The 25,740-nt window shown below is 43.7% G+C and overlaps 1 protein-coding gene across 2 annotated transcripts; it reads right to left on the bottom strand.

The window, feature by feature from the left end:
* Nucleotides 1-1,083: 1,083 nt before the first annotated feature.
* abca5 (ATP-binding cassette, sub-family A (ABC1), member 5) lies at nt 1,084-25,508 on the bottom strand. 2 transcript variants are annotated; one of them, XM_041962453.1, is made up of 39 exons: nt 25,375-25,493; nt 24,340-24,404; nt 24,002-24,171; nt 22,037-22,223; nt 21,332-21,505; nt 20,135-20,232; nt 19,407-19,633; nt 19,164-19,305; nt 18,365-18,553; nt 17,365-17,512; nt 16,998-17,175; nt 16,530-16,588; nt 15,940-16,226; nt 15,548-15,667; nt 15,236-15,374; nt 14,720-14,810; nt 14,360-14,499; nt 14,009-14,128; nt 13,676-13,877; nt 12,239-12,405; nt 11,914-12,041; nt 11,527-11,664; nt 11,322-11,435; nt 10,643-10,813; nt 10,220-10,333; nt 9,989-10,123; nt 9,604-9,672; nt 8,892-8,983; nt 8,612-8,735; nt 8,229-8,346; nt 8,040-8,131; nt 7,522-7,697; nt 6,526-6,601; nt 6,313-6,407; nt 5,760-5,879; nt 5,529-5,681; nt 4,562-4,641; nt 4,340-4,395; nt 1,084-4,106 (listed from the first exon to the last, which is right to left on the bottom strand). In XM_041962453.1, the coding sequence occupies exons 3-39, from the start codon at nt 24,122-24,124 to the stop codon at nt 3,966-3,968; spliced, it is 4,983 nt and encodes a 1,660-aa protein (XP_041818387.1). In that variant the 5' UTR covers nt 24,125-24,171; nt 24,340-24,404; nt 25,375-25,493; the 3' UTR covers nt 1,084-3,965. The 2 variants fall into 2 exon arrangements, with proteins under 2 accessions (XP_041818387.1, XP_041818386.1); XM_041962452.1 differs by lacking the exon at nt 24,340-24,404 and having other exon boundaries at nt 25,375-25,508.
* Nucleotides 25,509-25,740: the final 232 nt, after the last annotated feature.

Raw genomic sequence — 25,740 nt, 5'->3', positions numbered from 1 at the left:
ACTCTATTTTTAAAGTATTTGCCAGAAAAGGGAGTACATTGTCATGTCTGCATTGACGCAAGCTTTCAACTTTATCATTGTAGTTCCTGGCTGTGACCACTAGAGGGCAGAGAACACTCGCGAGTTTTATCCATTTGGATAAATTCTATGCATCCAGACTGGTGAATATTTCAAGACAGACAAAACAAAGTGAAGTCAGAAACCTTTCTACCTTTGATATTTAAAAGGTTTAAAATGTTTATAAATATATCTATAATATACAAATGTCATACATATTGGTCTCACTTTCTTGAAATTACTGTAATATTAACGTAATGAATTAATCATGATAAAAGTTTATTTGAAGATTTTTGTGGCTGTCACGACTGCACGATTTTACGGATTGAACAATGTGTTGCAGGTCCTCACTATGTCCAGTAGGAGTGCGGTGAACACTCGAGGCAAACGCAACAGCATGTTCAATATCCAGCGAAAGGACAAAATACAATATTTACAGGAGGGCAGAGGTGTAGTTATGCATTGTGACCACTGGAGGGCAGCGTAGACATAAGATTACAAACATTTCACGCGATAGTTTCCGTCGAGTTGCAGTTACGCACTCTGACCACTAGAAGTCCTCAAACGTCAAGACAGACATAACAGCACAGCACAACTTCCGGCTGTAACATTCAAATTAAAACAAACTACATAAGACCACGGGGACGGAGAGTTTACCATCGACTTTTTTATATTGTTTTCACTTGTTTTCTATTATCTCACATATATTCTTCTGTCCTAACGTTGTATGCATGTAATGAAAAGCAGTGAGTTTACCTGTGAAATTTGCTATATAAATTAAATTCTTTGCTTACAGACAGAATGCAATAAATGAAGAGACTTGCAGTTCATGGTTTCAAACCTGGAGCTTGAAAGTAGTTTGGAAACTAGTCATTGTGATAAACTTGCACCATCCTTATTTCCTACTTTTATGGCCTGTATAATCAATTCATTAAATTACTTCAGATTTAACCAAATGTGCTAAAATAACAGGTGTTCAACCACTTTTTCCTTGCAGAGCATTTAATTAGATATTATTAATGGATACAAACTCACCTTTAACAGTCAGAATAGTCACATCAGCTTCTGGCTTCCTGGTCTGTCCATCAAAAAATGGACAAAGCAATGATTTGGATTAACATTTATTCATGAAAAGGTCGTGGAGAGACCGGAGAGCTCATTAATGACAAGTGTCCATCCAGACATGCGGGCGATACAGGAGAAAATACAGCACACAGCTAAACCACAGTCTTTAAAAAATAAAATCAGTGCACAGATAATCTTACAAAGATTGCATAATATAAAGAAAGGTTATAAAATTTCCCAGAAATAGTGCAATTTCACCACCACCAGGAAAATCAAATGAAACCTGCACCGCTTTCAATGCCAAACGCTTGAACGCTCTTTAACTTTCCACAGAGCCAAAGAACAGTTTGGTTTTCTTCATGTAAAATGCTTCTGAGTGGATGTGTGGAAGCCGGGGTGGGACGAGTGGAAAAAGGACGACATTATTTGGGCGGCTACATGTTACTGACAGTTAAACCCACTGAAGACGGATGAATGCTTCAGAACGACAAAGCTCAAAGAACGTTGGCTTTTGGGGACAAATACCCGACATTGCACTTGGGAAAACAAATACAAAACATACAGTGTGTATATGACACCCCCAGAACCCATCAATCCTCGCCACACGTTAAGCTTCATGCTGAAGGAACAAGGCTACATGAGTGCAAAAAACATGTTGACAGGGTTTAAATAGTTTTCACATTTAAAAGGACTGTGTATCGACAGAACCGAAGGCATTACTCCCCCCCACTTTCTCAAGTGTGTTTGACCCTTTAGTGTAGTGTCATGTGGTCTAATGTCTGTAGAGAAAGTCTGGAAAATCAAATTGACTTCACGCTCATTTCTCGATCCACCTCACAAATATTAAAAAAATGATTAATACTTGGCAAATCAGCTCTTACGCAGCTTCAGTTAATGATGATATTGTAGGTAAAAACTGCAAATTAAGTCTATAAGTTGGAGCTACCGCTTGCACGTGTTAAAGTAACGTATCCAAGACGCTTGGTTTAAATGAAACGCTCATCTTCTGCTCCACAAAAAAACTCATGAGATGACATCTGTCTTCCAGAGGTGGACAAAACAAACACACCTGACCGTGATTAAATCCACTACAATCACCCTGCAACAAGCCCTTCCTCCATGAAGCCTGTAACGTGAAGTTTTGAGGCCAGAGTTTGTGTTGTTGCTGCTGTTCCTGCTATTTAGTCCACCCCCTTGTACTTAAACAAGCCAGCAGCTAAAAACTGCCAAGCGAAGGAAGCTGCTAAGTCAGCACTTACAAACAGGTCTGTTTATGATCATTAACAACATAAAAATCAACACATACACACACATATTCCTCAATTCTGTTCAACAAAGTGTCCCTTTAAATTCCCTTTAACCTTTAATTCTCTCACTCGCACCTGAATGTCAAGAAGAAATTACAATTTATCGGCTTGCTGATAGGTGTGGCACCAACAACGCACCTGCTTGTACAAATACTAGATAATGCAGACAAAGCCGCAGCTACACACAGTATATACAACACAATAAACACTCACACACACACACACCGAACAGGCTAGATAGAGTTAACGAAACACAGCTGTGTGATTAAAAGTGGCACCAAAGTGAAACAGAGTGACGGCAGGAGCTCCACGGAGCCGTCGCCGCTGAGTTACAACCCCTCCTCTCACCAGAGGCCAAACGTACATTCAAAATCTGTTAGCAAAGATCCTCCCGACGCCCGGCCGAGACAAGGCCGCTTCAACAAGCCCCACCTGGACCCGAACGCAACCTCGCGCTCCACGTCCCGCCTCCGAGGTCATCGGCTCTGGCTAACGTCTGACGAGGGCAGTGTGCTACATGTACTGGTGTGCATATTTTACACTACATTCCCAAGCTAAACCTGCAGAGAGGAAGGCCGCAAGACAACGATCGTCCACCCAAAAGCCTCGTTCTGACATCCGTCTGCCACATTTCGAAACGGTCAACCTCCCAACGAGCGTGCATGCTGAAACACTCAGTCCTGGAGAATGTAGAGATTTAAATGTCGAGACGTGCATGCTGGTGTAAAATGAGGAGAAGAGAGTCGTGTCTTCACCCTCAGAGATAAAAACACTTGCTGTTTGTTAAGTCTGGGCCTCTGCGGAGAACTGCAGCATCGCTCCTCCAGTGTTTTAGCAAATGGGCCTTAAAGGCAGGACCTCATCCCACTGCCCCACATCACTTCTAGAACTATCACGCAAACTATTTGTCCTCATGCTACTGACACTAAAAGACGGAGAGCACCTCTCAGTTTGGACGCGTGAGGAGGTGTGGTGGTGTGCGGTTCAGAGATGTGCTGCTTTGGTTCGATCGTGGATGGACTCCAGTTCTGGTAGTGCTTAAAAAAACGGCTTCACAAACACAACAGACAAAAACATCTGAAGAGACGAGCAAACACACTCACTGTAACGCCTCCCTCAAAGGAGAGCGGACGGAGAGGATTACAAAGCATAAATATTATATATATTATATATATATATATATATTTCCTTTTACTGACTCCCTGTGAGATAAAAAACACCGTTAGAAAGAGGAGCATCAGCGTGTCGAGACCCTGCAGGCCGTTCGGTCAGTGCGATTCAGAAAACACGGAGCACCAGTGGACGAGGGTTACACACATGCACACCTCAGACCCCCCAGAGCCTGAACACACACACAGGCGGTCCCAGTGTGCGCGAGCCCCCGGCCACGACTGTCCTGTTCGTGTACGGGCGGTGAACGTCGGTTTTGTGTGCGGCGGGCAGGTGCTGGTGCGAACCCTCAGGCGCTGACGCCTGGCAGCTCGGGATTGGTCGGTCCTGGTCGGCCGCCGGCCTGCCCCCCCCCTCAGCTGGAGTTCAAAGCTGGTGCACGATGCTGTCCGTGTGGTTGACCGAAACCGGGCCGTCCTGGCGCAGACGCTGCCACTGGAAAGTGGTGCTGAGGGAGCCGACCTCGTCCTCCTCATTCTCCTGCTCCTTGGCAAACTCCATGAACACCTGCGGGACAAAGACACCGGGGAGGAGGACATGGAGACTTTAGGAAGTGGACAAACCCAGAGACAGCCCAAAACAAAGATTTACAGAACACAAAGAAAGGTGACAAATCTTTGTGCTAAAGAAGCTTAGCTAAACGTTTATCTTGCAGATGATTGGGTGATCATTAAGCAGATCCATCAGTCCGATCGGTTCTGCACGGATCTGAACTGTGGTGTGTTTTCTCAAACTCATACCTGCTCCAAGGTCGACTGGGAGAAGTTGTACTCTTCAAAGTTGAAGGTTTGCTTGGCTGAAGATAAACAGAGATTAAGAAGATAAATAGCATTGAATGAGTCAGCACACATGTACCACATAGCTGCTGTGTGTGCGTGTGTGTGTGTGTGTGTGTGTGTGTGTGTGTGTGTGTGTGTGTGTGTGTGTGCGTGAGCATGCGTGCGAGATCAGCAGTGACTCACCGCTCTCTAACTGAGAGAAAGACTTGGCCAGCGAGTTGACATCCTCCATGGGGATCTTGTAGACCATCAGAGTAGCAAAGCTGCAAAGAAAGCAGCAGCGTGAACATGCCGCAGCACGTCTGTTGTTGCTCTTCATTAGGAACGAGGCTTTAAAGGTTTCTCTAAAGTCAAACGTGGCTTCAGCAGAGCTTTTCTTACATTTCACCTAAAGAGTAAATGTAGAATTTGTGCACTTCCCTGGTAAAGTGAATGTTCTGGGCTTCAGCAGAAAGCTTGGTGACGGTTTTATTGTACAAACTGTATGTGTTGCACTTCTGCCAGCTTAACTCCATCTTTTTGGTGCAAGTTATGCATGCTAAAGTGCCCCCTGGGAGCCAAAACGCGTGCTAAAGTGCCCTCTTGGACACCAAAACGCGTGCTAAAGTGCTCCCTGGGAGCCAAAACGCACGCTAAAGTGCCCTCTTGGACGCCAAAACGCGTGTTAAAGTGCCCTCTTAGGAGCCAAAACGCGCGCTAAAGTGACCCCTTGGACGCCAAAACGCGCACTAAAGTGCCCTTTTGGACGCCAAAACGCGCGCTAAAGTGCCCTCTTCAGTGGCGGGGACACACTATATGTGCCCTTTTTTTCCTTTTCGCCCCTGCCCTTCAAAAAGTCTGTGCACGCCACTGAATTTAAAGATTTATTTTCATGCATGAATCTGTTAGAAGTCTGTTGGAGCTCGTGTCCTGGCAGGCTGCAGGTTTGTGTTTTGTTGTAATATTTTTAATTTTTCACAAATTGATGTATTTTATGAGAACTTTATTAATCATTTTGTAATGCTGCTGTGCTTAATATGCTCCCAATCTGAATGTTTTGTTTCTACATAAATGCAGGCGACATTCTGATGCCTTGTTATAAAGACGTGACAGCCTGTCCTGGACAAGGTGTTTAAGACACAACACAATGCAGACTCAGGTTGGGGCTCACCTCTCCTGCCGGGCAGCGTGAGGGAAGATTCGCAGGATCTCTTTGTGCAGGAGCGCCACCTGCTGGAGCCCCGTCAGCTCCTCTCTGAGTTTCACCTCCAAGCTGTAGCCTCGACCGTATTTCCCTTTTAAATGCTGGATGGAGCCGATGCACCTGACAGAGACGAACAGAGCATGAAGCGACGCAGACGTATGTTTGTTCAGAATATGCTGCACCGCTGCGAGTACCGACCTGAGCTGGCCGGACACCATGATGGCTACGCGGTCGCACACGGCCTCCGCCTCCTCCATGTAGTGCGTGGTGAGGACGGCTCCCCGCTGGCGGTTCTTGAAAGCAGCACGTATGGCCCTCCTACACAAAGGAGACACCGAGGTCAGAGACTGGCTTTAAATACGACAGGAAGAAGAAGCGAGAGGGAGACCGTCCTTCAACAGCAAGACCTCGTGAAGACAAGAATCCTCCACAGTCCGTGTGCTCGGGCTTTCTTCCTGCACTACAGCTGAAACTCCTCTCTGACTCTGAACTGAGAAAAACTACATCAAAAACCAAGACACACATAAAACCTTGTGAAAAAATGAAGGAATATCGAGTTAAAAATTCTGAAGCGTAAAGTTTTAAATCAAAGAGCAAAGCTAATTTGAAGAAACTGGCAAACTGACATCAGTCTCTAAAGTGTATTTTTTCACATTTTGACAGGTTACAGTGAAAGAATGAGACTAAACTGAACTGTTTAAACACATTTATCTAAAGTTGAGGAATGTCCTTGACATGAATTCAGTCTCACCACATGCGCTGTTTAGACTTGGGGTCCATCCCTGATGACGGCTCGTCCAGTAAAACGATCTGAGGATTCCCAATCATGCTCAAGGCAAAGCACAACTGTGAACAAGCAAGTCAACACTGTGGTTAACAGACTCAAAGTGCCAGACTCTTCTGGTTTAAACTGACAGACAGCAGAGCGAGTTCAGGTTTGTAGACTGAAGAATCATGTTCTCACCTTCCTCTTCAGACCTGCCGACAGGGTCTTGGCTTGTTTGTTCAAGTGGTCCTTCAGCTCCAGAGCGTTCACCACACTGACAGCAGCAGTCACAAAACAGCCATCAGCAACTTTTCCATCTTTGACTTCAGTCTCACAACAGAAACTTGAATAAAGTTTGAATAAAAAGTCTTTTTTTTTATTTCCTCCATCATTAGAAATAAATAAATAAATAAATAGGTGTCACGAACTATTCACCAGCTACAGTATTTGACTGATGAAACAACATCAGGTGGAACAACAAAATACTGTGAATAAAGTTACTACAACTGAATTTTAAAAACAACTTTCAAGGTCAAGAATGGCATCAGTACAAATTCCTGTTAATACAACACGGGATCTCTCCTATTTAATTATTTATCTATTTAATTAGTATTTCAATTAAAGATTATTTTTTATCTTATTTACTTTGACCCTTTCTCACCATTTAAATTCTTTCTCATTATTAAAATTTTATCTGTATTTAGTAATAAGGGGCATGTTGAGGGTGGAAGCACCCCTTTTAAGTTAATTCCTTCTTCCTGTACCACCAATGCTACCTCAGGGGTCATATCTTGATTGTTTTAATTTACTTGAACTCTATTTTAATATGAACTTTCTGTTAGCTGGGATTGAGGAAATGGAAAAACAGGAAAAAATTGTTTACATGACCTGTTATGATTTTGTTCTAAATAAAAATTTGAATGAAAAATACAACATGGGTCATCTGTTACAGGTTAAATCTGCAAAAATCAAAGATATCTGAAAAAGCTTTGATTGTTTCATTGGAGGGGGGCGGCTACAGACCCTGTCACACTACAGTCATCTATGATTAGGGCTGCACAGTACACCATGCTATGAATAAAGTTATCATACCATGTACATTTGATTACCTACACTATCAAACTCTACCAGGTTAGTGTTAAAAATCAAGTGTCCTGATGGTCAACGCGTCTGTAGCAGCGAACAGAGACTCACCGTTTGATGATACCTGGGACGTCCTGTCCTCTCAGGCCTTTGATGGCAGCGTAGATCTCCAGGTGCTCTTGCAGAGTGATCCTGGGCCACAGAGGGTTCACCTGTGGACAGTAGCCCACGTGCTCCAAAGGATTATCCACCTGATGAAACTCTGTGCTGTAGTCGCCCATCAGCACCTGGACAAAAGAAAACAGACAGGTAACAACATTATGTTCCACATCCATCAGCTTCACTCTGTCTCTCAGTTTGACTCTTATTTTTCTGGGATGAGTTAGAGAGAGAGCTTTCGGTTTTTCAGATGTCATATATATTCAAGGACATTGAAGGGTCACATGACTACAGGTAACAGGAAGGGGCTGTGATGCATTACAGAGTAACAATTCCAACGCTGGTGTGGAATTCATGCATCACTCATTTAACCTCAGAAAGTTACATGACTGAAAGTCTTATTTGGAGACAGGAAGTAATATTCTGCAGCAGAGAGACGGAGGGTAGCATCAGTATTATCTGTACCATACCTGGCCTGCAGTGGGGTCAGTGTCGCCTGACAACATATGCATGATGGTGCTCTTTCCGGCTCCGTTGGGGCCCAACAGTCCAAGAACTTCACCTGAAGAAACAGCATTTACATTTTTCCTATGACGAAGACTGCGATTGAACATCTCTCACAAGCTTCCACAACGTTTTGACAAAGATTCCCGACATACCTTTGCGAACGCAGAAAGAGATGTTCTTTGTGGCCACTTTCCTCGTCTTGTTCAGAGAAAAACCTTCTCGTCTGCCTTTGTGCTGCTTCCTCAGATTACTCACGACTATCACCGGTTTCTACACGGACAAGACACGGTGAAGACAAACAGCCAGAATCAACCTGCGTTCAGCGAACACCTCGTGATGGCTGGTGGGCGAAAATGTACCGAGTAAAAATAAATCCTGCAAATTCAGGTTCTCAAGCTCACCTTTATGTAACGTGTACTGTTTTCAGTCAAAAACTCTTAAATAAATCAGCCCACATCTGATCCGGATCGTCTACTGAAGACAAAATTCAACAGCTCCTTAGTTTCCTGGACCAAGAGATCAGATATTCACTCACTTCTTCACAGGACTGGCAGGTGAGGGCCTCCTTCACTCTGGCCTTCTCTATCTGAACATCCTCATCCTCGTTCAGCCCCTCTTCTGGGTTCCGCTCCACTTTGGGCTTTGACTTGGATGAGATCCTGCGAAGGTTTTCATACAAACATCAAGGTTGGCTCGTGGTCAAACGTGGACAGTGCAAGCTTCTTAGTCTGAACTGAAACTAGGTTCAAGTAATAAAAAAAGGTCGTACAGAGGCTGCATTTAATCTGAGTCACGACCTGAAATCTGATCATCACCTGCAGAACTCATCGTTTTTCATCGTCTTCCCTCCGTAATGGATCTCCAGCCAGCGAAGCAGGAAAAGCAGCAGGATGCACTGGAGATAGGGCTGAGCACAGAAACGGACGCATGCATTATCACGGTGGGACACACACTTCGACCGTCTCTGTTTTCTGAACATAGGGACGTTTGACTTAATTGTTTAAAGGATAACTTTCGTTTTTTTACAACCTGGACCTTATTTGTAGCATTAAATACGACCATTTAAATGTGGCGGTCGGCTAGTTTAGCCGAAGTTTGGCACAGCTATGGTTCATTATTGCGTATTCGTAGCCGACCGCCGCAGAGTCAGCCGTGTTGTGGCTGGCTGCTCGCAGCGCGCGGCGTTCGGTAATGACATCATCCACGTCAGAGGTAGTTGCCTAGAGACACTGGATGTTGATAACATGCCACCACGGGCTCAGAGGGGAATAGCACCAGCATATCAGAACTAAATATTGGAATATGAACGAGTTTCGCCGCAGATTATGCGTTATATAGAGGCTGCACACGGATGCCCCGAGTACTCACATTATACGGATATACGCGCCGCTCCTCTGGGGCTAATTTCTTCAAAACAACTCCAAATGCCACCAAAGTTGTCCGGGTGAGTAAATGGTCATATTTAATGCTAGAAATAAGGTCCAGTTTGTAAAAAACGAAAGTTATCCTTTAAAATTAGACACATACAGCCACAACGGCAATGAGCAGGTTCTTCCACAGGAAGTTCTCTTCGTACGGGGAGGGGAGGAAGGTCGCCTGGAAACGCAGAAAAAAACACAAGTCAGGTGACTCCTGCTCGTACAACAGCCGCTGTCTTAGAGGAACTAAGAGCAGAAGTGTTCACGTCTTTGCAAATTCACCTTTAGGGACCAAACAACCACTTGATAAAGAGAAGAGAATTGCAAACGGTGAGCTAAAAGAGGCGGAAAGAGACTAAAAGCTGCGTTGATTCTCTGTGGGTTCATCACGATGAGCAACCCACACACATAACACTGTCTAAAACACAGCTTAACACAGGTTCAAAGAGAAAAGCAGTGAAATTACTGACTGGTCATGGCGACTGAAAGCAAACCTTGGTGATGCAGTTGAGGCAGCCCATCAGAGGGTACAGAGGGTTGAAGAAACACAAGATGTTGTGCAGGTTTCTGCTCAGTCCAGGGCTGTCGTTCATGAACAACTGAACCAGCGAGGCTGAGACCACGCACACCTGAGGCAGAGCGTCACAAGTCACAGTTACACAATAAAGTTGCTTTTACTTTCTATTAAGGTTTTTGTGATCAGTCTCGGTGATTTCAGCACTCACCATCATGGAGATGACCGAGAAGAAATCCCTGTTGCTCTGGACTCGGGTGAAGCCAAAAGAAAACACGTAAGTGAAGAGAATCATGGCTGGACCGAAGCCAACAGTACACAGGACCTAAGAGAGGCGAGAGGGGGCGTCAGGAAAAGTGACTCAACGGCAATGTTGGGTTTTTCAGGAATATTAGCAGCAATATTAAACGAGTAATGTATCATATATTTGATTTCACATCGTTGAGACTTAATTAAGCATTCTGCCACATGTGTTGTCTGAAAGTTCAATCTAGATATGTCAGAAAGGTGGACTGCAGAAGAAGGCCTTTTGCACAAATTACATAATCGTTGCCTGAGAAGTGATGGAAGAGGGACGTATAATTATCTTGTGTGATGCATTCGTGAGCAGCTGTGTATAAACGGCAGTACGGACCACAGCGGTGAGGTTGCTGGAGGTGAGCAGGTTTCCAGTGTGGAAGGAGAAGAGGATGATAGTCATGCAGGAGAGGATGAGGTAGTAGAAGGGGATGTCCACAGCGGCTTGGCCACACCAGTAGGCTGATGGCACCAGACCAGAGATGCGCAGAGTGGAGCGACACTTGATCTGCAGAAGAAGAAACAGGCAAATATACAAGTCAACACAGATGTAAACACAAGGGAATATATCTAAAATCTTCTGTAGTATTACACTGATCTAATCTAACTAATTGCTAGTTTCTATGTGTTCTAGAGGGGACGGGACACTACTGGAGCGACAGACTCTTCAGTGGTTTGGGTGTCCTGATGGGCCAGCTGTGTCTAACACACCATGTGACGAAGCATGTACGTACCCGCTTTGACTTGCCCTTCTTTCATGTTTCCTGCTGCTGCTCAAACTGTCCAATAAATGCAAAGTGCCACAAAAGCAATCTTTGAAAACGAGAGCAGGATCGCTAAACAACACACGGGTGTCAGTGCTTTATGAGTGCACAAAATATTTTTCCATGTAGGTCACTTTACGGTAAAAATCAGTCCTCCCTCTTTTACATACAAAGCGATGGTTACAACCCCAGTCAGTTGCTGGACAGATGAAATGATGGTCAGAATGATAATCACTGGGAGTCAAGGATTACCTCTCTGTCTCGAGTGTGATCCATTGCAAAATACGCAGGCATCCCAGCTGCCAGCATCCCCAGGATGATGGCCTCCATGTACACCAGAGTGTAGGATGTAGCATCTGGGATTTGCTGAGGGACGTCACAATGGAAAAATTTAACATCTTTGAATGGAACAGGTAGACAGGACAATAAGATCTGTGTCAGCTGGCTCATAACTCACATAGTCGAACGGTTTGGTCCAGGTTCGGATCTGTGCAGTACTATTCAGACCTCTTAGAAGTGCGTTGCTGAGGATGTTGACAGCCATGGGTAAGGAGTGAACTGTGGTGCTGTTGAACGCAACGCTGTATTTGAATCCCTGTTAACAGACGGGAGAGAAAGTGTTAATGAGCGCTGCATCTTGGCAGGTGAACTCCACTCCACCTAAATATAACGCTCTCAGTTGGAGGACTCGGCAGCCCTCAAACAAAGGGCTCTTCATCTGGAACACCACCACATTAACTGCAGGTGGAAGTGCTACAGAGGACCACATCCGACGCCTTATCTCCAGTTTCATCAAATATATGCTATCAAATAATAAACCCAATCCGTCCAATATTAAAGTGACCTTGCTGGATCCTGTTACGTTGATGGCGGCGCTGTGAGGAGCCGCGGCCATGTAATCGCTGTGTTTCATCATTTCCACTTTGATGTCCTGAGACTCCAGGTTGTGGATGAAGTCAGAAATATCAGAGCCTGTTGGCACATGAAAAAAAAAACAAACCACTGCTAAATGAGACAACATACTAGAACAAAACCTGAGAACAGACTTGCCTTCAAAATTCAATTTAATACAAGGTTTAGCTTCCAGCTGTACAGCTAACATCCTGATGCAAAATATCAGCTCCAACAAAACCAAATCTTATCCTTTGGAAAACTTCCAGCGGACTTACCTGAGGAGTTCTGAACCAAGAGGCTGGTGGCGTATCTCCGGGGCGCCTGGTTCCTTTTCAGGAGGTAAATGGGCAGAAACTGACGGTCTGGGGAGTGAATCTGAATGTTTCCTGTGGCCAGAGACAGGACAAGCACTGCAGCAACAAACACCAGGAACAAGGCCAGACTGCAAGAGAAGGGACGTGGTGGGGAGAGACAGGATGAATGGAAGTCTCCACAACACACAAGTGCAGATATCCTACAGCAGAATAAAGACCTTCGAACCATACATTTATCTAATGAGATAATTGATCGGTTGCGTTGATCTTCTATTCAGAAAATATGTTAGGTTAGGTTACTTAAAGGATAACTTTCGTTTTTTTACAACCTGGACCTTATTTGTAGCATTAAATACGACCATTTACTCACCCAGACAACTTTGGTGGCATTTGGAGTCGTTTTGAAGAAATTAGCCCCAGAGGAGCGGCGCGTATATCCATATAATGCGAGTACTCGGGGCATCCATGCGCAGCCTCTATATAACGCATAATCTGCAGAAACTCGTTCATATTCCAATATTTAGTTCTGATATGCTGGTGCTATTCCCCTCTGAGCCGGCGGTCGGCTAGTTTAGCTGTAGTTTGGCACAGCTATGGTTCGTTATTGCGTATTCGTAGCCGACCGCCGCAGAGTCAGCCGTGTTGTGGCTGGCTGCTCGCAGCGCCCGGCGTTCGGTAATGACATCATCCATGTCAGAGGTAGTTGCCTCGAGACGCCGGATGATGCCACCATGGGCTCAGAGTTATATAGAGGCTGCACATGGATGCCCCGAGCACTCACATTATACGCGCCGCTCCTCTGGGGCTAATTTCTTCAAAACGACTCCAAATGCCACCAAAGTTGTCTGGGGGAGTAAGTGGTCGTATTTAATGCTACAAATAAGGTCCAGGTTGTAAAAAACCAAAGTTATCTTTTAATTAAAGGGGACCTAGCATGCTCATTACCAGCTCTATACTTTTATTCTGTGGCTGCAGTAGAGCTTTGCTCGATTCACAGTTGAAAAAAAATCCTTATTCGTCTTAAACCGGCCCCTCACTTCATCCGCAAACTAAGCTAACCGGCAATTCCTCTAGCAACAAGTAAAGCCATCTGTCCATCAGGAAACTGTAAATTACAGAGGGTAGAGACAGAGCAGCCAGAGGACATCAGAGGGAAAACCAGAGAATATTTTCTCCATAGAAAGTCCCGGTCGGAGCTGATGTAAATCACTTTGGTGCAAATACCTAGACTGACTTAGCGAGTGGACGGGTGCGTCCCTGTACTTCGTAATTCTGGATACAGAAACGTTTGTAAAAATAGCAATCTGTTCCCTGCCATGTCTGACAGCAAGTTAAGTGTCCCTGCGCCGAATAACTGATCATCTTGTCTTCCGATCATTGTCGTCTCTGGACACTCACGTGTAAACAAAGGCCTTCCTCTCCCTGCGCATGTTGAGCATGTGCAGCCAGGCCACGGCGCTGAACTGCTGCCGCCACAGAGCGTGACCCGACACGACATCGGACTTGCTGTCTGAGAACGTCAGCAGCCGCTGGTCCGTATCGTCCAGAGAGGCGTTGTCACATTCGTCCTCCGCCTGCTCCCGATTAAACACGCTGTAGTCTGAAGACATGAAACAAACAGACGGAGAAACGCTCAATTGTATGAATAGAGATTTTATTGAATTAGGGAGTAGTCTGGGATTTTTTTTTTTTTTTTAATGCAACAATACACTGCTTTAGTAACAAACTCACCAGTTTGGTCCACTTCAGCCTCTGCCTCCAAACGAAGAAAAACATCTTCCAGTGTTGTCATGGAAACCCCATAGTTGATAATTCCCAGATTGGGCTGACTGTCCAGCTCAGAGAACAAGCCTATGAAAAACAAACTAATGAGCGCTTGGCTGCTGGTCCACTGCCGTTACAATGAAAAGCTGAGTCACAAAGGCGTCGTAATAATTTGTTTCGCTTTTGTCTGGGTGGGGTTTGCTTCCAAATGAGTAAGTAAGTAGATAAGTAAGAAGGCTGGTATGTTGACCCAGACATGTTTCACTGCATGTCAATAAGAGACTATTGATATTATTTATCTGGAAAATGTGATCTGACCTGGGAATGTGTCCATGCTCTCAAAAGGCAGAGTGAATGTCAACTCCACCTCATGCTGTCGAGACAGCTTCGCCTTGGGGACGTGCTGCTTGACCAGCGACGTGATCTTTTCAGCATCACATCCCTCGTTGATAGACATTCTGCAGCGGAGGAGAAACACACGTAGAACTAGTTAAAGAAAGACCTGTATGTGTTTAATACGCAGGTTGTTTGGATGCAAGCACTACAATCCCTGAAAAAACAACATAAAACATCTGTTGAAATAATTCTTCAAGTATATTATCAGGCCGTTCATAAAATGGTTAACGAATGGGCCACAACTGACTTATAAACAACACACGGGATGTAAAATCTACTTGCCTGAGATGATATCCAACACCACACTTGATCTTGAGATACAGGGAAGAGCCAACACACCTCAGCTGTCCTTGAGAGATCACAGCTTTGCGATCTGGAGAAAAAGAGGAACATCAGTGTTTAACAGTGACAACAGATCAAACACAGATTTCATCACATGTCTTCAAAGTCCAACCATCAACACTCAAACATAACTTCTTCCTGAAATCAGTAACGTCAGCTGTAAAAGTAAAAAGGCAGCTTTCTTATAAATGACAATTAAGTAAAAATGAACACCTTGAAGTTGCTTCTTCAAAACTGTGAGGAGCAGGATTTTAAATGCTTAAGACTTGAATGAATCCCTGAATCTCTCTCAGACTCATTTCAAACAAACCAAAGAAATTAACATAATCACATGAGAGAAAGCACAAAATTCTCCTGCTAAAATCGAACTAATTAGTAGAGAAAATGCTAAATTTGGTCGAATTGGGATGACACCTGCTTAATGGTTTTGGTGCCTGTGGGTGACAGGGTTCATACCAGCGAGAATGTCCGCCTCGTCCATGTAGTGTGTGCTGAGGACGATGACTCGGCCGGCTCTGCGGCTCTTCAACAGTGACCAGACCTGGTGTCTGGAACAGGGGTCCATGCCCGCCGTGGGCTCGTCCAAGAGCAGGATCTGACCGGAACAAACATAATGCAAACTGCTCACAATGGGCCCAAGCTGATCATAACCAGTTACTGATAACCTCAGGCATTTTAGAGACTTTGTAGTCTGAGATCTGGATTCATACAACAACAAATTTAATTAAATGACTAATTGTAAAAGCGTCTATTTCCAGCTGCAGGTACCTTCGGATCTCCGAGAATGGCTATGCCCACAGAGAGTTTTCTCTTTTGGCCTCCACTTAGATTCTTGGCCTGAGCAGTCATGATCTTCTCCAAGTCCAGATCCTTCAGCACTTTGGTAACCTATTAGAGAGAAGCAGGATCACACTGAGGATCAACTGCCTGACACTTAATGACAAAAGGTCACATTGATCATTAAAAAAATGATTTATCCTCATGCATTCAACTATTTTTAGACAAGAAGTTAAACAAAATATGTCTTGAAACAAAAGAATGTCATCATCTCCCAAACACTGCTGAACGCATTTCTTTAATTGACACTTGATTCATATCATACATGCTTGTATTTTAATCTTACAAACTCTCTTAAACCAGTATTTAGATGGTAACATTACCTCAGCATCGATGTCTGCTGGTGGGATCCCTTTGATGGCTGCAAATATCCTCAGGTGCTCTTCCACAGTGAGCACATCAAAGATGATGTTGAACTGGGGGCAAATTCCCACCAGCTGCTTCATTTCTGACCGATCTGCGATCTCCGCTACCGGGGAGCCGTAGATGGTTGCCGAGCCATTCGTGGGCGGGCAGATGCCACAAAGGATGTTCATCAGAGTGGACTTTCCAGCCCCGCTGTGTCCCAGCAGAGCCGTGATCTGGCCCTCATAGATGTCAAAAGTTAAACCTGGAGAGTGTGTACAAAAGACAGAGAACAGCAACATGAAAATCAATCAGCTGTAGCACGCTAGTCACCTTTCAGTGTTTATCTCTGTGGATATGTGATCACACTCAGCCTAAAGAATACAGGATTTAAGCAGCTTGAGCTCTGCTTCCTCTCGTGTGAATGCTAGTCAGTTAGTTTTGGTGCTCTGCATAAACCATGAAAGTTGTTCAAAGACGCGCTGCCTTTTTTTTGGTTAAAACTCTTGACTTCCCCTCTAAATGGAGCAACAGATCAAGATCAACAGCCGAAGCGTTCAGGACTTACCTCTCAAAGCCTCCACCACGTTGTCCTTCTCTCTGTACACTTTGTGGATGTTATTGATGCTGCCGGAGAAGGAAGAAAAAATAAAACTGAAAGGAGAGAAGTGTAAACACAGAAGCGGTGGCAGAGCTCTCGGGTTGCAGGCTGGTCCCACAGGCTCTCCACAGTCAGAACCAATGGAGCAGTGAGTCTGGCACTGAACCAAAACCAAGCTGCATTTTTAGCTCAGCCTGATTTCTACTGGAAACTCTCAAAGCCTCAATTTCTCTCCTCAAGCTTCAGTATCACACGGATCATTCTCTGAATTTATATTTTAGATTTCAGACTGATATTTTGTGCATGCAAACTGCAAACTCTTCAGTAATGTAACAAGCTGCACTTCTACAGAGCACTTATTGCAACATGTAAACACCAAATCCAAAGCAGAAACATTCATCCAGCTGACATTCGTACACAAGTTCAGACTTTTACCGGATGGCCTCTTTCCCTCTGAATTCCGGTGAAACCGGTTCGACAGACTCATCTCCGCCAGGCGTGACCTTCACCTCTGTGTCGTAAACCGAGCTCACTTCAACATAGCGCTTTCTGCGTTTGGACCAATAGGATGGCTTCAGGAAGTACACCAAGGACCTCCTCATTCCAAACTCACCTGCGTTTCAGACAACATGTAACTACACATTTTAATTTCATAGCACAATATTCAAATGACAGGTTAAGATGACATTTAAGTGATCCCTGGAAACTTGGCTGTTGCTGCAGAACAGATACAACTAACAGCATTAAAGCAGACTTTAGTAGTTGTAAAATATAATGAGGCATAGTGTGTATTTGTACTTACCAGGCAGTACCTGGTCCAGGTAGATAGCCAACAGAAGGTAGAGGATGCAGTCCAGAACCAGCATGAGCATGGGCACGTAAAGAGGATGGGGGCCGTTGGCAAGAGAGGAAAACACAGCACCATCCCCCTGGGCCTCCAAGTAAACCACCTGACACACACGACACACACACTGACTGCGCGGCTCCTTGTGGACTATTCTTTACTTTTAAGTAAACAGAAATACTACACTAAGATTCAGAGCTACTTACTATTATATTTATGTGCATATTTTTAGCAAGCAGCATGAACAACCTGATGTGGTACTATCAAACTCTTTAGTCAGATCTCTGATATAAAGGTAAAATTCATAAAGGTACATTTATTCATCTGTTCTGGTCATGTGACCGCATCCAAGTGTTTTGGAAAGGGGTTCATTCTGTGATTCAAGAGGTTACTGGCAAACAGTTTACACTAAATTACTCTCCAGATAAGCAATTTGATACTGATACTAGAACTCTCTTAGTAATACTTTTGTATCTAAGATGGTCTGCGTCGCAGATTCCTACCGTTGATATGTGGATTTCTCAGGTATCAGCTTTGCTCCCACTGGAGAAACTGACTCACGAACTTAACCACAAACTGGACAAAAGTTTGGAAACTTTGGAAACCTTTGCATACTCTTTACAGAGACTCTGACTTGTCCACTAACAAATATTTATATCTGATCTTACCCTGTCACGACATTTACTCCCGGTACCACGTCTCTTCGTCTACGCCTTTTTTCCTGTTAATTCTGTTTCTGTTTTCTTTTTTTTTATAATCTGTGTACCTGTTTTGTTGCAGCACCTGTTGTTGGGGAGGGTATTTCATAAATAAATGAATAAAAACAATACAAATGGCTTTAAATTAAAACCAAATTAAGTGTGAAAAAAAAGGTGAGTTATCAGGTGTTGGATGGAGATGAACAGCAGTGAAGGGAATGTGTCATGGGAGGGGAAAAGTACTGGTAGTAGTTCACTACCTGTGCAATCCCAATGGAGAAAGCACTGGGGGAGAGCAGGCAGAGAAGCCAGACCAGCGGCTGCGGGAAGTCCTTCATCAGCACGGTGAACAGCGACAGGCAGCCGAACACCACCGTCAGCAAGGAGCCGACTGTGCTGGCAAACTTGGGCTTCTTAAATAACGGCGTTAGCATGAAGGAGAAAAAGATCTGTGAGACAAGAGAGAAGAATGGAGGAAGATAGCAGGAGGGAACGAATCAGTGCGAGTAAATCAACTTTCAAGATCACCGAAAATTTTAGAAAATGTCATGCTTGTAATGCTGCCCTATCATTTTGTGACAGGCAATTATTGCTGTTTCCAGGGCAATCACTCAAAACCAAATGTATCCTCACGTCACCTGGATACTAAACAGAAAATAGGAATAATGTGGCATATCTGCGGTCTCCTAGCTTTTCCTACTTTTCAAATGTCCTTAAAAACACACTGTCAGCACTTTTCATGGGGACTATTTCTTCAGCAGAAAGCAGTTTTGATGAAAACTGTTCACAGTGAGGTCTGTGGATTACCCAGAATAACAGGCGCATTGTTTCCAGAAGGAGATTTGATGTTTTTAAACTGCTGTGAGCAACATGAACAATTCAGCTCCATTGTATTGGGATGGAGGCACAAATCGCAGACATGTGTATCTCAAAACTTTGGCCAAAAAAAAAAAAAAAAAAAATACTACCTGTATGGCCGGACACTACTTGGGGTAAATGAGGAGACACTAAGCAATACATCTTTATAGTTTACTTTGCCTCTATCAAAGCTCTACTCACTGACGATATCCCATACAAGAAGATGAGGAAGAAGATGACAAAGAAGTCACTGTTAGGGAACAGGGCCGTATACGTGGCAATGATGGACATCAGAATGGACATGGTGGTCACCAGAGCAGCATACAGGAGGCCCCATGACAACCTGTTGTACAATATAAACACCTCAGAAAGCAGAAAGCTTACACATTACTTTCATACAAACAAAACTTAAGCTACAGCGACCGAGGCCCTCCACTCCCTCACCAAAAAGACGTGTCGTACAGCCCCATCATGGTCATGGTGTCTTTGAGGCGATGCTCCTTCTCAGCTGCCACATTGACAATGAGGAAGGTGACGAAGGGCGTGAAGGCGAGGACCAGGTAGATGGAGATGAGGGCGTGGGGGAATTTCTGCACCTCCACGGAGCCCGGCTGACCCATCATTACGACCTTCAGGTCCATCTCGCTCCGCACCGAACGCTTCGTCTGCATCTACAGAGCAGAGACGAAGCAACAGCACATCAGAGTGTATCAAACTAACACTGTGAGCACTGGTTATCTTCATTATAGATTATTTCTTCATTTAACTGACATTAATCTAAAAATTGTCCAAAAATGTGAGTGTTCTGGGGGGTCCATGGTAACAATGTTCATTTGCAAAGATATCTGAGATGATATTATAATGATATTAAGTAGAGAAAAACTGCAAATCTTTAGATTAAAGAAGATAAAACCAACAAGTGATTGGGATATTTGTTAATTGTTAATTTCTGTTTTGTCAGAGAACTTCTAAAACAATCAATGAATCATTTCAGCTCCATATTGAACCCAACGTGAACTACATTTGGAAGTAGCCACAGATGTCTCAGCTTTTAGGCATTTGTCCTGAATGATTTCTCAAAATTGTAAATTCCTTCTGATTCTCTGTGAAATGACATGATCTTTATATTTCTGCATAAACCAGCATGCATGCTGATCTCTGGCCTGTCTCACCTGGATGATGGCTGCATCGATCAGAGACTGCAGGCGGATGAAGCCAGAGTACCAGTAATTAGCTGCTCTGCAGTTCACCGAGCTGGTAAAGCAGTTGGCTAGAGGAGAACAAGTACAATGACAAACACTTTATATCTCAGGTGATGATCACGTTTGCGTTTGTGTGACTCTCTTTCCATTTCACATAAAACAAAGTGGCACAATTGAGTTTTTCAAAAATTTTGTTGTTTTCTGTCTCACACCAGCACATAATTCAATATACATTTATCCCCCCCCCCCCAACTCAATGATACCTAATTTGGACATTAATCCTTACACATCCTGTCAGGAAGGATCAGAATCAGTGAAAAGCAACGGCCGGGATTTTCCACAGATTAACAACGAGTTTTATGTCTGGATTCTGGATTAGACACTTCACAGAATTGTGTTGGAGCCTATCCAGCACCGCCATGGTTGTGTACTTCTATTCAAACTGAATATCTGACCCAGCATGAGAGTTGTGTACACTGTAGAGGAGCTGCTTTACCAACTTTTTAGTAAGGAGTGTTAAATACCCCGTTTATCAATGCCTGATTGATGGATTACTGCAGAATCGGTTTCTCTCTGCCAGGTTAATCCGCCTCTAAAAGGACTCAGACGCTGCGGTTTCAAAACAGGCCCTTCTCGTTTGGTTGCTGAGGGGAGTTTCATTACTGAAAGACAGTTCCCAAATGTTTTTCTTTTGACAATAATGGTGGCTAAACTAATTTATTGTGAGGAAATGATAGGACATGTAATGTGTTAGCAACGTTTCAGACAAAGTGCTATTCTTCATTAAAAAATGGCCTAATCAATCAGATATGAACATATTCTGCTCTACGTGGTTGGAAAAGCACTGTGACAGCGCTACATGTGGCTGTTAACCCTCCCACTGTGTAAAAATCATACTGCTTTGTGTGCAATGTCTTTGCTGCATGACAACTGATTACTTTCAGTACTTTACATGCTTCACGATGAAGTACTTATAGCAAAGGTCTCAAGGTGGGCACTGTGCTGAGGTTAACATGATTCGTTCTGTTTACAGTCTGTCAAATAGTATTAATAAACAAAATATTGAATATGGAGGGGTCTGAAACTTTCTTTGGAAAGTTTTCTATGTATTTATAAAGGAGACAAAATAAATGCAACAAAATAAAAGAAAGTTCCATCAGACATTACCAAAAGATTCAGTGTAATCGCTGGGTAGGGGCAGCTGGTTGTATGGGAAGCGTAGTCTGTAAGATGTGGCAGAGCTGTCCATGAACACAACACCAATATAGCCGGACGGCTCGTACAGGCTGGCGTTCTCCAGGTCCTCCTCGCTGGCGAACATCTCAGGACTATCCGGCATGTCTGAAAACACAATCATGAACCAAGCACATTTGGTCCACAATAACAGAATTATGTTTTCATTAATGCATAATCATCTGGAACGGGTCCTCTTTCCATGGAGTCCACCATGTTGCATCGCCTACAGTGCACCAGAACAGACAAACCTAACACTGGTACTAGAGAGGGGCTTTCATATTTTTAAATGGCCACCGTAGGTGCTGAAAAAATATACATATTTAGGCCCCAATTAACCCATTGTGACCTGGGAGCAAAATGGTTTGACGATGCGTCGTCTCTACTCGACGATGGAGACGTTGGAGAATGGCCCCATTCTGTAACAGGTCAACTATCAATTACAGACTCTTTGGCTTATTGCCACAGCTTGGCAAGATAATCACTGATCACTCTCAGGACGGACTGGGCCTCTTCTACCGCTGAATAACATTCAATGCGTGCATTTCCTGAAATAATTAATATTCTGTGGCCGAATGAAAGGCTTTGCTGGGCTGGATGTGGCCCGCATGTCCGATGCAATGGTTCTCAAGCACTTACGCATCTCCTGCGCCACCTCTTCCATGATGTGGTTGGTGATGTTAGTGATTGGTGTGTAGCCCAGGCCCTTGAAGAAGTGGCTGTCATGCTCCAGCTCCATAGTGCTGATGCCCCCATAATAAACGTGAGGATTCAGGGTGCTGATGAGAATCAGGAGACCCAGCAGCAACAGAGGTAGGATCAATTCCTGCAAACACAGACACAAAGGAAGAGCTGATGAGAAAACCACACGTGGTTTCTACATGAGGTTAGTCCAACCACACACATAGCTGAAAGAAATCTTTAGACTACCACGTTTCCATTCATCTTCTGCTATGCTTTTATAAAGACTTGTTCGTCACTGCTGAAGCTGAACATACCAGCTGATAGCATACCAGCTACACTGTTACTTACGCCCATGGCAGCGAAAAAAGCTGCCACCACAGTACTGTGTGTGGGGGCTACTGTACTGTGTGATATCGGCTGTCATATCGGTGAGGGCTCTGAAACAACTGCGTGAGTAGAAGAAGAGGAAGAAGCCCTGAAGCTTTGTCTCACTCCTCGCTGACCCTTTTAAGATTCCTCAATGGCCAGCCCCTCACAACCAGGAGTAAATCAGCCCCAGCTTTTGATGGAAAACACTTCTAAATATGTAATTTTGACGAAAGAAGATGTTAGTTTTTAGGGAAGGCATTGTAGTGTGCTGACATCAAAAGTCCTGTGAATACTTCCTGTGTTCAAGGGTGCCAACAGCTTGATCAAACCACATGACAAAAATGACAGGAGCCATTTTTTTTTCTCTCCTCCAATCCATAAACAACATGCTACAATTTGACCTTGAGCAACACAGTGAATTGAAACAATCAACAGGGAGCCGTGGCATGTCTGCAGCTGATTTAGGAGCTTGTCCAGCGTTAACACCGCTTCAGACCAAGAAATATTTCAGGGCTCGTGATTGACACAGTTCCACAGAGAAAACTCGATCAGGAGGAGATTTGGTTCAGAGAGGATTATCTGTGTCCACAACAGAACTAAAATCTCATTGAGCAAACTCTTTATCGTCCCATATATGACGATTTTCCTGACGAACCAACACAGCTGGGTTCAGTTTTCCGGTTCCCACAGAACACAGCATAAAAGATGGTTTCTAGTAACTTGAATTAAAAGGTAATCCTGGTCTTAAGCAGCCAGTGACAAACAGTTGGCACCTCTGGTGAAGTAAACAAGCTCTATAATTCACAGCAAAGCTTAGAAAAGCCATGCACTTGCTCGACTGCAGTTAAAGAAGCTGCAGACTGTTCCTCTGCGCTGAAAAGTTGATACACACACACATTAAAAATGCATCAGTGCAACTTAATGCCAAATGAAAAATGCATGGTCCGTCAAAGGAGAAACTGAAAGGAGGAAGAGGAAACAAGACATACTGTATATTTACTTTGAAAATCAAAAAATTTCTATTCTGTTTAACTGCAGCTGAGGTTTCCCTGGAAAAGCCCCAGAGAAAGCTCTCTCTCAGAGATCCAGATAGAATATGGACCATGACAGTGTGCTAGCCCTGAGAAAAGGTATGTGGAAACATGCAAAATAATGGTACATCACTGGCAAAACAAACGTTTCAACACTTCAAACACCTTTTGAGTTGTCAGAGGTGAAATATTAAAATTGTGAAGAGTAAAATTGAAGAATGAAGAGTAACCAAGAAGAAATAAATATATAAATGTTAACCTGTAGCATAATAGATGAAATTGGATAACTAAAATTTACAGGGTTTAAAGTAAAATATTTAAAAAATTTCTAAAGGTTAATGGCTCCTTTTTACAACTTCACGAGATGTTATCAACACGCTACAAACCTAGTGTTGTTCTACACTTCCTACTTTGCTGCAGCTGTTAAACATAGCAACAGAACAACAGGCATGTACTGAAACTGAAGGACAGCAGAAACTACCCTGAACAGTTTCATGTCAGTCTTCTGAAAGCTAAGCACCTGCAGACTCTGTTGCTTGGTCCTCCATTTGATGAGCAGATTCTTGTAGAGAAGACTTCTTGTTTGGTGCCAGACTCCAGCATCTCTTCTGTACATGGGCTGCATACTTCCAGCATGCCTCATCTGGACAACGTGCGGACGAGAAGTCGTCTCCCTAATGCTGGCCTCAGCTGCAAGAAAAAAATAAAACAAGCTAGCATTAAATCCATAACATAAAGAGGAGCGCTGAAACAATCGGTCGATTATTTGATCGAGAGATAATTAATGTGCATCAATTTCTTTCCATTTTTTGGACTCTGGTGAAACAAATTTAATAGTGATGTCAACACAGTATCAACCTTTCAATGCAGACGTATTGCAGCAGACGTTTCGATGCTTCACTCAAACCACCCTGACTGGACGTCTATCAGAGAGGTGAAACACAGGCTTTAAATACATCTGCTTCAGTATGTAAAAGCAGCAGAGATCTGTCTTTGCAATGCAAGCTTTACCGAACAAAACGACATAATGAAAGCAGTAAAACCACTTATGTATTCTGAACAACTGTTTCATCACGGTCTCAGATCTAATACATCCAGTACATACATGCAATATCAAAGGTTTGGCCTGCAAATGTCACCATATTTGACCATTTTCATAATACCCTGTACAGTATGCAGTAGCAATACCGTCACCATTACTTTAATGGACTTTTCTACAGCAGTGTATTCGTGGCTCAAGCAAGAGATACGAAATACTCAAGACATTTGTAATGTACACACCAAAATAAATAAAGGTCCAATACATTTACTTCATACACTGATGCACAGTGTGCTTACTCCCTTGCAAAGACCCTTTTATATAAGGTGGCATTTGCAAAGTGTGAAATTAATTTACTTCAATTTTCATTACAAAGATAAACTGGATGAAACATCAGCTTTCAAACTACCTCAACTATCTTTACTGAGCAAGCAGGCTGTAGCTTTCCCAATCTTATCCGTGAGCTAACCACTGTTATCTGGGAAGCTCTGGCAACGGCTAGCAGACGTTAGCATGTGCACTAACGCTAACCCGTTATGTGGCACGTATGTTGGCACGGCTGACATTTCAGTGCGCCATCAAATTGCGTATTTGAATTCGAGGAGCGCTGTCTTTGGCTCTTTGTTCCGATAGTGACTGAAAACGACAGAAAAAGTGGAGCTAGCGTTAGCTGAATGCGCGTGGCTGCGCGTAAAATAAGAGCCAGAAAGAGGACGTTTGTATCTTCTGAGCTAAGGCTCTGTACGGCAGCGAATGCGCACAAGCAAAGGCGCTAGCAAGCCACAACAGCACAGCCGATATCCTTTGCAAAACATGCATATGCGCAGAGAAAAGCAGACATTTCACATACTCACGTATGAAATACATTAAGACATATCTTCCTCCAACTTGTGATTCAACTGCTTTACATCACAGACGTCGGTACATGTCAAGTGAAACCCCCGATCCACCACCTTATTTCTTACGTTGCTCCTTCCTTCTGTCAGAGCCCAACAATGTGACGTCCACCAATCAGAGCTGGCCAAAGTGTTAAATCCAAGGTTCAAGAGAGAGAGTCAAGATTTCTTTATTGTCACTGAGCATAACATGTCGATGAAATTTGCATTGCAGCCCCCATGTGAGAAACAATAAGAAAGATAATAAAATAAAACAAATATACTAGAATAAAATAAACATGCAGATAAAAATATGCGTAAATGCAATAAAAATAGACCAGAAAT

This window comes from Chelmon rostratus, chromosome 21 (genome assembly GCF_017976325.1).
Source record: "Chelmon rostratus isolate fCheRos1 chromosome 21, fCheRos1.pri, whole genome shotgun sequence".
Classification (NCBI taxonomy): Eukaryota; Metazoa; Chordata; class Actinopteri; order Chaetodontiformes; family Chaetodontidae; genus Chelmon; species Chelmon rostratus.
The sequence above is the reverse complement of the archived record's forward strand: the minus strand, read 5'-3'. Positions and strand labels throughout refer to the sequence as shown.

Excerpts from the sequence above, each read along its gene's own strand:
- abca5 (XM_041962452.1), bottom strand. Across the intron at positions 10,334-10,642 it reads CCAGCAACCTCACCGCTGTG|GTCCTGTGTACTGTTGGCTT; the intron begins GTCCGTACTGCC and ends CGCCTCTCTTAG. Across the intron at positions 8,132-8,228 it reads CTCTTTCTGCGTTCGCAAAG|GTGAAGTTCTTGGACTGTTG; the intron begins GTATGTCGGGAA and ends CTGTTTCTTCAG.